Source organism: Helicoverpa armigera, chromosome 18 (assembly GCF_030705265.1).
Source record: "Helicoverpa armigera isolate CAAS_96S chromosome 18, ASM3070526v1, whole genome shotgun sequence".
NCBI lineage: Eukaryota > Metazoa > Arthropoda > Insecta > Lepidoptera > Noctuidae > Helicoverpa > Helicoverpa armigera.
Window position 1 is genome coordinate 9,609,428 of NC_087137.1, and position 13,049 is coordinate 9,622,476.

The 13,049-nt window shown below is 35.2% G+C and overlaps 2 protein-coding genes across 2 annotated transcripts; both read left to right on the forward strand.

Moving 5' to 3' along the window:
* Positions 1-1,869: 1,869 nt before the first annotated feature.
* LOC135118133 (uncharacterized) lies at positions 1,870-3,585 on the forward strand. Its single transcript, XM_064039276.1, has one exon. The coding sequence runs from the start codon at positions 1,870-1,872 to the stop codon at positions 3,583-3,585; it is 1,716 nt and encodes a 571-aa protein (XP_063895346.1).
* A 160-nt stretch (positions 3,586-3,745) lies between these two features.
* Positions 3,746-5,765, forward strand: LOC110380080 (uncharacterized). Its single transcript, XM_049848790.2, has 2 exons — positions 3,746-3,846; positions 4,841-5,765. The coding sequence occupies exons 1-2, from the start codon at positions 3,807-3,809 to the stop codon at positions 5,554-5,556; spliced, it is 756 nt and encodes a 251-aa protein (XP_049704747.2). The 5' UTR covers positions 3,746-3,806; the 3' UTR covers positions 5,557-5,765.
* Positions 5,766-13,049: the final 7,284 nt, after the last annotated feature.

Below are 13,049 nucleotides of genomic sequence, written 5' to 3' on the forward strand. Positions count from 1 at the left end.
GAAAAAACAATCGAAACACAATTCCATTTTCAAATCATCAAAAAAGTTCCGTTTCATCTGACTTTGAAATTAAAAAGATGTTATTGTCCAAAGCCTAAAAGTTCGCGAATAAAAAGATTTAATATTCAACGGTCGAATAGGACCAGTAACTTTTTAATTAACCTCTTAAGATCACTGTGAAAGCAATGAAGTAGAAATATTCATTAAAATCGGAGATGAATTCAGATCGGCTTACATTTTTGAACGAAAAAGTAAATTATTTCTCTGTCCCTATCTGATTGATTCATTGGAATAATGTTGGGACAATTTGATTAGATTTTTTTGTTACAAATGTACATTAGTACCAACCAATTAGTGTAGTAGTAGTAATACTACATATTTTAATATCAGTAAATAAGGTACTTCGCTCGTTTTCAGAATTTAAACGAATTCAGAGTTTACCAAACGGTTTTGCAAGATTAATTTTGTGTTTACCCGACTTCCAAGAAGGGTTATTTACCTAAATTCTATGGGGAGGCTACAGGTTGTATGATATAATTCTAAGAAATTGAAAATGTACTTCTAATTCATGGAGTACCCGCAAACTGCAAACTAAACTGTCGCCTACAGTTGACCCGATGGTGGGCATTTTTTTTAAATCGTGATTCCTATCAGTTTTCAGTAGGTCTGACACCGGCCAAATACCTGTTCGTTATTATGTGAGAACTACATTCATTTTCATACTGATTTATTGAGATTGAACAAACTACGGCCGACTACACACAGGCAGGAGGCTACTATTGCAGATGTTGAAAATAATCTTCCCGATAATCAAATGTCCATTTTTTTTTGATACACACTTTAAAGTTTACGTCAAACAGAAACATCATACATAGGTTTTCATACCGTACTCTTCGACCACCCTGTAGGTATGAGTAGATTTCCTACCATGTTATTATTAAGCATACTACTACTTATACAGTTAAATAATAACACATTCAACAAAGAAAACAAGACAAAAGCAGGTTTATTTTGTTCCGAAAATGTATTATTTTTATCACAATGTAAGATCCGTGTAAGTTCAAAAGACAATCAAAATAATTACATACGAAGCTCTGAAAGTTAAAACGTGTAAAGATAAAAGCGTAACTGAGATACTATTATTATTATTCTGAACTACAAAAACATTTGTATTTGCCTAGGTATTTGTTATATAGAAAATAATTTGGTGAACGTCACACGAAATTGGAGTTTGACTAACAGTAATATTTGAAAAGCGTGTTTTATAGTTGAAAACTATTATACTTAATACCTATTTAAACTAATTTAATACAACTTTGATGCCGTTATAACAATAAATTAATATTATAAACTTGTCAGTTTATCGCAAAGTTGGGACTAATATAGCTAATCCATTAGAAAAATTTCAATTTTTTTTACCTGCTTGCGAAAAGTAGCCTCCTCAAATTAAAATAGAGTAAAAAAGGAAAATTAATAGATTATATGGACACAATTAAGTACAGTAATGGCAAATCTGAATAAAATTCAAAATAAATAATACTAAACGTACAGACAATGACATATTGTTTGATACGTAACATTTCTATCACCATTATAATAACGCACTTCTCCAAGAAAATATAAATACAAAGGAACAGTTTCATAAACCACAGTTGAAACGAGTTCTTGTTAAACAGCGAGTTAAAGTTTCCAACTAATTACTGAAGTATGTGGAAGTACCTTGTTTATTCTACATTAATAATTGTAAACAGTGTTCATGGAAAAACAGATACTATGAAATTATTACCAAAAAACAATGAAAAAAATGCAAGTGAATTTAACTCTATTACTGATTGTATAATATCTATAAGCGATAAGCAATTATTTTTTATGCCAACAGTAGCAATACTTGAACAAGCACAAAACAACATAAAAGAAAATGAATTTATAAATGAACTCATAGATAAGCTCACGCTATTTAACATACCCCAAATAATAGTCGAAGAAATCGACAATGAAGGCAACCATGAACTGTATATTAACTCTTTAACCATTGCGTTTATTGAAACATGTGATGATATTAACAAAATCGATTTCAACAAAGTTGATAGGGCCATGAGATTTCTTATAACAATATCTGATTCAACAAAAGACAAATGTTTTGAAAACCTTCAAGAAATTGGAGAATCAATAAGCCATGATGCTGTCACATTCATTTTTCGTAGTAATGAAGCAGACATAAATCAAATGTTCACTATATTTCCAAAAATAGATGGCAACACTTGTAAAGAAGTTGTCGATCAACCAAAACACATAAATACTTGTATCAATGGTACTCTTGACAATGATGACATATTTCCGATCAAAAACCCTGGCAATTTAAATAAATGTCCATTTAAGGTAGGCATGTCTACGCTGTTTCCTTTTTCCACTATGAAAAACAAAGAAAAACTTAAGCTGTATGACCGTGTTGATGATATTAAAGGATCCGATTTTGAAATCATGAAAATTATCAATGAATATTTTAACGCTACTTTAGAGATTTATTATATTTTTAAAACAGAAGAAAATCCTTATTCAGATGTAGAGTTTATACCTTTTGTCATAAATGGAAGCCTGGATGCGTGCGCCGGTGGCATATACAGAATATATGGCGACATAGTTGAGTATTCAGGAATATACGTCAGCCAGGGCATATTTTGGGTGTACTACGTCGAAAGAGAAGACAGATCATGGCAAAATTTAATGCACAAATTGAATGATATCTACATCTTTATGATATTCTACATAAGTTATTCAATTATATGGTGCCTTATACGTCTGTTTGATGGGGAAGCAGTGTCATTGATGAAAACATTGCTATATTGCTGGGGTGCACTCGTTGGCGCATCGTCTTTGCAAGACCCAAGATCACGAAAGCAGAAGTTTTTAACTTTAATGTACTTGATCATGTGTATCTATCTATCTGCGTACGTAAGCATGCAGTTTTATGCATTCCTCACGATAACCGCACCGCCTCATACTTTTAAAACAAACAGTGACGTCATGGAGTCAGGAAGAACTGCCTACTTAAAGGATATCACTAAATACTTTATAAGTGATGAACGGTATACTCGATTCGCAAACAAATCGGCCGATTGCGTATCGTTTCTCGACTGTTCAGAGAAAACCTTACTCTATAATGGGCTCACAGTTATATTACAAGGTTTCTTTTACAATTTCCAAGCGGCGACGGCTGTGAACGATGAAGCTAGGATTCTGCGAGCAACAGAGAATATATTGACTGTGTACAATGAAATGATAATTAGGAAAGATAGTCCGCTTGTGGAGAAGTTTCAAAAGGTTATGCAGAGGTTGTTTGAAGCTGGTATCACTAGGAGATTATTTACGGAGGCTATTGGTATTTCTGTAGTGGCTAAAGCAAAGAGTGCGAACACTAATATGATATCAAGTAGCTACAGCTGTCAAGCTGGATGTTCGATAACTTTAAAACAGTTTGCAGGAGTGTTCTATGCTTGGATTTTTGGATGCATCATCTCAAGTGTGGTTTTTATATTAGAAATATTTCTGAAACGTGAAAAAAGATTGTTGACGAAAATTGAATAAAGTTATAGTTACATTATATGACAGCACGTGAGTTTTTCTACTGCTGTAAGTGTGTTTAGAGTCACAAATAAAACAGTATAGAATAGTTTGTAACACCGGTATAATTTCCACATGATTTTTATTGGCCGATGAAAAACCTGTAAAAATAAATAAGTGCACATAAAACTACGGACGACTCTGTTTCAATCTTAACAATCGTTTACCTATTTTCGAAATGCAGCATGGCGTACAGTATTTTTCTAATTTTATTTTTTTTGGGAGGTACGTATCATCTCCCGAGACTTTTCCCCACCTATATTGGGGTCGGCCTCCAGTCTAACCAGAGCTGAGTGTTTTACAAGGAGCGACGGCCTATCTGACCTCCTCAACCCAGTTACCCGGGCAACCTAATACCCCTTGGTAAGACTCGTTGTTAGAGTATTTAGCTTCTGACTACCCCTAACGACTGAAAAAGAGGTTTAATGACAGTTGAGTGGTACGTAGATTTTGTAAATTAAACATCAGCAACACACAATTCTATAAGCGTAGATAAAGGGAGCCACTCTGTTCTGTCACAAACTGATGATAGCCAATCGGTTTGTGATGGCAATCCAACATGACCAGAGAGAGAGTGATTTCAGGCGCAGAACCAACTACAGCTTGACGCGCTCTTCGATGCAACATTCTTTATCGCATTCCTTCCATCCCTTCTTTATAGTCGGAAAAGCTTCGTTGGTCTAGTGGTCGCAAGCGCGACTGCTATGACTACTAAGGTCTTGGGTTCAATTCCCGGGTCGGGTCGTAATCTTTTGTAAGTGGTTAGTTAGTGGGTTTCGTAAACTTTCACAAAGCAGCCCGTAATCTGGAAAATGCTGACTGATTTACCCTTGCATCGGAGAGCATGTTAATGTCGGTCCTGTGCCTGATCTCTCTCGGGTCGTGTCGGGTTACTTTCCCATCAGGCTATGAGAGTAAAGGAATAGTGAGTGTAAATGTCCTGCGCATCTTCATACATGAGTACAGCCGCCGTGGCCGAAATCGGCCTTAGACGTATTATTATTATTTCGTATTATAGTCGTAAGTATAACCTACAATAGATGATATCACACCCAGTATACATACAAACAAACATAAATATATATCATATAGCTTTACCTTCAAGAACTTAAGCATCTGAAGTCGATTATTTTTATTTGTAAGTCGTCTAAGATTTTATTCGTCGAAAATGTAAGTGATGTAATATAATATAAGTGATGGATTCCCTGTTTTTTTATAGCGTGCTTGCTTCAAATTTCCTTAGAAGCTGCGGTTCCGAAGAAGAATAAGACAAGACATAGACGAGTATACACTTTGACTACAGTTAGATATCCGCAAGGTCCGGAAAGACGGTTTGGACCATATAACACACCAGGTTACAACACACATCACTATGGACCACATCCCAGACCAGGTTACAGCGGACCACCTTATTACGGACCAAATCACAGACCAGGTTACAACGGACCACATCACTACGGACCACCTTACTACGGACCAAATCACAGACCAGGTTACAACGGAACACATCACTACGGACCACCTTACTACGGACCAAATCACAGACCAGGTTACAACGGACCACCTTACTACGGACCAAATCACAGACCAGGTTACAACGGACCACCTTACTACGGACCAAATCACAGACCAGGTTACAACGGACCACATCACTACGGACCACATCCCAGACCAGGTTACCATGGACCATATCACAAAGGACCACATCACTACGGATCAAATTCCAGAGACCCTGAGAACTACTACAAATGGTACGACAGTTACTTTTATTATGATTATCGTGTTCCACTACATAAGCCAAAGGGCGAATTGAGAAAGGATTTTGGAATGGGTGCGCAAATATTTTTATCCCAGATCATCCCAATAGTTAAAAATATGGTGTTTGGTTTGCAAGATGAATCCAAAAACCAGTTTAAAATAAGAGCGAGACCGTGAACGCCACGTTTGCAGTTTAACTTTGCCATCAACAATGTTTATAGATCACGAGAACTTACCTAATCTTATGGACATTCATCCAAATAATGACCTCGACATGTGAAGCTTAACATTATACCAGGCTAGATTTAGGCTGTCTTCCCTTCTGACTTGTTGTCATACTTTCTGACATAACTAAAATACATAACATGTAAATAAACAAAATTATATGCGTATATACCTTCTCTATTTCACCTAATACCTATGTTGCAAGATTCCTTCCCCAATAAATTAAAATAAATGTAATTTGCTTTCAACAAAAGTCCGAAATAATGTATGTATCACTTTTTAGAGTATATAAGGTTGTATATGGGGTAAGTACATAAGGGATTATACGGGGTAAGTATATAGGGAAATAGGAGTCTATAGGGAAAGTATATAAGGGGGTATATGAGGACAGTACATAAGTTAGTATATGAGGACAGTACATAAGGGAGTATATGAGAACAGTACATAAGGGATTATATGGAGTAAGTACATAAGGAAGTATATGGGTTAAGTAAATAAGGAAGTATATGGGGTAAGTACATAAGGGAGTTTATGGGGCAAGTACATAAGGGAGTATATACACGTTGGTCTAGTGGTGGCAGCCGCGCTTGCCAGTCAAGTCAAGTCGTTCTGATGAAACAAACTATCGGCCGACTAAAAGTTTGCAGTGTGTGCCTACTCTTAGTTATTACGTTATTGTACGTGTTATTTGAAATGTCATAAACTTCTCGATACCAAGCCAATCAATCATTCAATTTCGGTTATCAAAGATGTTTTACAATTGGCTCTAAAATGTTCACAACTATGGCAAACATTTTACTATTATTTTTAACGAGTAAGTTATTTGTTATTTTATTTATTTTGTGAAGGATTGATTTTCTTAAAGTCGCTTAATATGCTAAAATAATAATAAGAGGGTAACTAGGACAAGTATAGAAGAAGAGGACGGACAAAGAAACACTTCTTGTTTGATAGGCAAATAGACGATCCCTAATAATAATTTAGGTTAAGGGTAGGGGAATGGTGATCTGCTAGGGCTACGGGATTGTTCGAAAGATTTACCGCAGCCTCGGTACACAAGGCTCAAGAAAGAACATGGTGGGTTTTAGTCATTAAGAGTCTGATACAATTAAAAATCAAAAAGGGGTATGGTGACTCGCCTTGAGCAAGCGTGGTGATTAACGCTCGTTCTGTGTATGAACTCTGTAGTGGGAATAAAGACTGATGACGATGAAGTACTATTCAGCACTACGATTTCCGCAGACAACAAGAAAACAAAACACTAAAGCTGCCGACTGCATTAAATCGGTCGCAGCTGAACTAATGGTTTGTATGTATTTACATGAAACCGTTTTGGATCGAAGCGGCAGCAGCACGTGCAGTCGCCCTTAGATCTATACCGATTGTTTTCATGTAGAGCAGTCAGAAGTGCAGTCGGTAGCTAGCATTCAAAACGTATACAGAGTGTGTCGTACCTAATCACATTAAATCCTATCACATATACTTCATGATATTCTATGGCGAATTGTAAAAAAATAACCTAATCGATTCAGTGGTTTAGCCACAGGAGTCATTTTCCGTTTTCATAATTTACAACATCATGTGTAAAGCAGAGATAAATCGAATGTTTTGACCAGTTGACAGCCGTATGAATTCAAAGGAAAATTTCAGTTGTTTGTATATTGACTGACTCTTATATGGTGTTTTAATTTTCACACATTTTTATTATATTTACTTTTTCCAAAAAATCTATTTTTATTTTTATGAATTTAATGTTTTTCTTTGTGTTAATCGACATATATTAGCCAATATTAATTTCATGTGATTAGGTACGAAACACCCGATATACCTTTATAATTCTTTTTTACAGTTTGTAAACTTCACCTGACAGATTCAGGAGTAGTGATCGACATAGTCACATTGAAGGACAAGACCTTTCCGCCAAAGATATCCATCGTCCCTTACTTCCCAAACAAGGAGCCACTGTATCGCGGAAGGAGGACTTCTGGAGACCAGAAGATTAACGAGGAGCATACGAAAGATGTGGTGTTCCAAACGAATGATACGTCAAGCAAGAATTAGCTAGACCTACAGGCTGCACAGCAACCTACCTTAATCTGACAAATCCTCTTCAATAGATTTTCGACCTTATCACAATAGTCAAAGGTTAATATTTGATTGCTAAAATTTGACAGATTTGGGTAGGTTGACCTGCTGGCATCTGGACTTCTCTAATTGTATCTAATGTTAATAAAACTTTATCTATATTTTTTCAAGAGAACTGCTTTCCATACCGATTATAAGGTAGCCTATTTATAGGTTAAGTTTTACTTACATTATTTTTTTTGGTTCTGACTCGAGTGATGTAAGTGTAACATCTTCAACATAAGAACAACGCAATATAGATAAATGGATACCTACTTCCGTAGGTACCATTCTTGGACTAAAAAAATCTTGTAAAAGTGTAGGCATGTCATTGACACATAGAAAAAACATTAAAGAAGAAAACTATAAAATTAAAAAAAGGTTTCACAAAGGAGTTTGAACAATAAAATTAAAAAGACTTTCCATAGTTTATAAACCAAAAAGACGATGCAGTAGTTACAAAGCAAAATTAACGATGAGATAAAATGCAAAACCTCTTTCAAGACTGAGAATTAAAACCTTTTTGAGTGAAACTTTCAATTAAGGGTCAGTTCAGACAGACCGGCTCGGAGAGGAAAGCAAATTCTTAACACGTTGAAAATCGGGTACTTAGTACCTATTTGAAGTAAGCTTAATTTTTGCATGTTCACTGCTTTTGTAATTGTGTAAGCAGTGCACGAAGGCGCTCGGTGTTCCGACCGGCTCCGATCACATAGTTTTTCTCTGTCTTGCACACGTTTGGCGCCGATTGCATCTCCAGCAGCCGATCGGAACCGATTCCGGTCTGTGTGAAAAGAAAAATGCACGCCGTTGCTCTCCGAGCCAGTCTGTCTGAACTGACCCTAATAGTTCCCTTAACTACGCAAAGTATAGAAATCTCTTTGAGTATGCTTTCAAAAGCCTTTTAGATAAAAATATTAGCTGGAGTTTTAATAAACTAGCTTCATACACATTTACCTGAGCTTTACTGAGATTTTCTAGTACTTAAATATGTGAATAGAAGACATGAGTGGGTATTAGGTAGGTATTTATTTTATTTTCTTCTTAAACGTTTTGGGTGAGAACACCTACTTTTGCTAAGTAGGTATACATTTTACTGAGTATACAAAATACAAATAATTAGCTATCTATTGTTTTTGTTTTATTTGTTTGTAATAAAGAACTTGCAATATTTTTCACAATATGTATAATATACCAGCTATTGCCCGCTACTTCGTCTGCGTGAGCAATATAGAATTTCCAATTATGTTTATTTAATCATTCATTGCTTAAACCCCGTAAGTGATAGCGTGATAATATATAGCCTATGTGTTGAACCGGCCCTCAGGTAATAGTCATGCAAAATTTGATTTAAATCCATGCAGTACTTTTTGAGTTTATCCGGGACAAACATACAGACAAACAGACATACGGACAAAAATTCTAAAAACTACATATTTGGGTTCAGAATCGATTATGGATCACCCCTCAAGTACCTATTCTTTCAAAAAAATATTAAATGTACAGTTTTGACTTTCCTATCATTTTATTATATGTATAGATTAGGTAAAAAGCTGAAGAATTGGTTTGTCTGAACGCACTGATCATCAGAAACTAGTACTTACTGGTTTAATTTGAAAAAAAAAAATCTGTGTAAAATATACAGCCTATTTCTTCTCCAAAGTCTGACAAAAACTGCACCAAAATTGGTTTCGCTAAAAGTAAGATAACCGCACACAAACATACACAGGTCAAATTGAGAACATCCTTTTTCGAAAGTTGGTTAAAAATAACTCATTTCAGAATGGCATCAATAACCTTTGGCCCATATCCATAGTTAGACAGGGTAGGCGGGTGATTTTAATTAAATCTCTTGTTTACATGCAACTGTTGACCAAACGGCTAGGCTGATTGGAAAACTGCTAACATGAGGGCTCGATGAAACTAGTTTTGTGAAACATTAATTAGGAGTTGTAATATGGAGTTGTTCGTAAATATTTGTTTCAGAGTAGAAAATAGTTTCATGGAACTTTTTAAATATATAATTTAAGAGTAGAAACTCTTTTTATGGAACTTTTTTTAATTTAATCAGGTTTTTTTTTAATTAGACATTTGTTAGAGGTTTTTACATAACTTTTCCCGCTTCCCGAGGAGTGTAAGTCTTACGAAGAAGATACGGAAAGATACTTCAAAGACACTCTCTTAAAAAAAGAGTTTAACGGTTTAACTCTAAATTGTTATGCTGCTGTATTAAATTAAATATTTTTTGGTGGTCAAATTTTCATAGATCTGACTATAGAATAGTATTGTCTGATTTTTGTAAATTGGTGTATTTTTTTTTCCATGTCATCAGCTATGCTAAAATCCGTTCATTATTTTTAATACGAATAATTAACATATTTTAAAACCACTTATAACGCCTTTTGTCGTACATTTAAAATTAAATGAATAGTTATTTTAACAGCCCCTAATTTGTTTCGAGTTTTCGGACAAATTAACGAATCGCTCTTTCGTTAATGGCCGACTCAGAAACTGAAAGAGGCATTCAATGTTTCAAAATCACTGGTGTTTTACTTTAATTATACAAAATTACGGCTCTTAACTTAGCAAATTATTTCAGCAAATATTTTAATGACGGACAGTGAATGCACGTTTTCTTAGGTTTTTTTATTAAGCTAAATATTTTTTTTTTTTGCAACAGACTAATCTCAGGAACTAATGACCTATGCTAATTACTGCAGCGGTCTACTTATCGAGGAAGCTACATTTTATCCGGATCCCAAAAGACGTGATTAATTATGAGAAATAGGTCTCTTTGAAAATCGTTCAGTTTCGTTTTAATATTATTTTTGATAAATATTTTAGAATCTTGCAAAGGCTTTTTGAAATAATTGGCACCAAGCTTTAAATTATCCACATCTTTAGAATATTTCCTCAAAGAATCTGAAATATTTTCCTTAAAACATAAAAGTTGATTTATGTCTATAATAAAGTGAGTTATTGCTATTTCCTGAAGCTTTATACTTTGTAATTAACTGCAACTTCGGGAACGAAAGTTGTTCAAAGTTTCTTTTAAGTTATTACGGTTGCTTAGTAAATTGTTTATTTTTAGGGTTAAAAAGGCTGTTTAAAAGAATACTAAAATAATGCCTCTTTCTTCCTACAATTATTATTAGTTACGACTACTAGAGGGAACTACTTCCCGCAGCTAGACAAAACTGTATGTCATTTCTCAGGCTCTAGACAATATGAGTACTTACCGAATTTAACCCATTTCAAGACATCTAAAAAATATATGTAACGAGGTATTTTTACTTACACAGTTATTTATTTAAGCTACCAAAACACAAACACACACATACTACACAAAAAAATACCAACACGAAAATCCCTAAAAATTCAAACAAAAAATCGAAACACCATTCAAAAGAAATCCTTTTGTATGGACAGCAAAACGCCAACCACAGGACGCGCAATCACGCATTGCATACTAACAGCCGCTCCCAATATTAAATCTATCTATGGTTTTGCAAATAGAGATAGAACTTTAAAGTGAAGTCACATTCCTGCCAGAGCTGCGGGATTGTTCGAAAGAGTTACCGCGGCCTTGGTACATAAAGGGCTTAAGAAGGAACATGATAGATTTTAGTCAGTAAGAGTCTGACACTTCCTCACCGCTGCTAACGCACAGCGAGAGGGGTAATTTAATGTTTTATTATAAAAGAGAAATAAATATCTCTTACAGCCACATTAATACTTTTAGTTACCTACAGCTAAATGTTATTCTCTCTCAGCAACATTTGTCTTCGAAGTCAAAATCAAGCCTCCAATGTAATGAAAACTATTCTAAGTAATCATCCTCTACAATGTACCACAATGCCCACAGTGAGAGATGGCAAAAAACTGATATCAATCCTATCTCCAGTAAACAAAAAAAGGGATAGACCGAATATAGGAAAGGGCTTAAAACGTGGACGTGTATGCATGCGTGCACCCCTGTCACGGCTAAACATGTTCATGCATGTTCGTACCTGTTTCCTGAATCAGTGGTACACAAAGGTTGCAATTGACGCTTTGCAAGTGTTCGGATTGCAGGTGGCTTTCACATCAAAAGCTTAAATCCTAACTGGGTTTGCATTTTGTCCAATGTGACTGGGGGAACGGGAATTGTGCAGGAGTTGTGAGGCTTTTGAAGTAACTTGATTTGGTTGATATCTAACTTTGTTTTTGGGATCTTTTGGATTGATTCTTTTTGTAATATTTCCCTCCCATGTGCAATTTCAAATATTATGCTTAAGCCTTTAAAACTATGAAACGATCTTGATGTGGGTTTATTTATTAGATGATGTAGTGATTCAAGAAGCAGGTTTATATATGTAATTTGTAACTCTGCGAAGCCAAGACGGGTCGCTAGTATTGCCACGATGAATGAAACCCAGTTCCATAAATATGAATCATAGATTTGCGCATGACCCATTCATGGAAGCCCATAAATTCAAAGGGTTAAATACTTTATTTCAAACTACTCTATCATCTAATCTTAGCACTGTAAGTTCTTAAACAATGTGTTGGCCATTTAACAATTGTCTCAATTACACATAATTGTTATAGAGGGACCGACAGACCGATTGTTTGCTGTAGATATTGAAACTTCTAAAAGTACAAAGTGTACAGGAATTCTTGTAAACATATCTATATAATGTGGTAATTGTTTGGCCACGAGTGTCAATTGGTTTAAAACTTATTTTGAAGAGGTCATGGTAGGTTCGTGTTGGATAATGTTTTGTTGCTGGTTAGCTTTCATTTCTTTGATATTTAAAACTAGCTGTTACCCAGTGATTTATCTTAGGAATAACTTCGTGTAATCTCATCTGCCTAGTCCCTTTCTATGTTGAGGTTGGCTTCCAGCGCAAGTGGATGCAGCTGAGTAGGTAGACACCAGTATTTTATATGGAGCGACAAATAATAAATACCCTTTGACACGAGACTAGTTGTCGGAATTCTGGCTTTTAACTACAAATGAAAGCCAGAAAGCCTTCCAAAATTCGAAGAACTCGTTATTATGACATAAATGGTTACCCGTTCCCGGATCCGTATATCCATACCAATAACCAGAATCCATGAAGTCCTCCGTGTATATAAGTATCTGAAAAAAAAAATCGCATGTATTACGCATAGTACATATTTTCTCACAATCTATCTCCAAGCTCCAACTTTTTCCTATCTTTGTCCTCCACCACACCTTTTCCGCAATGTGTCACCTTTTTCCTCATTTCATGTTGTATACAAGGGTTAATTACTAAAATAAACGAGCCCTAATCATGGCCAACAGTCTTCTTTGA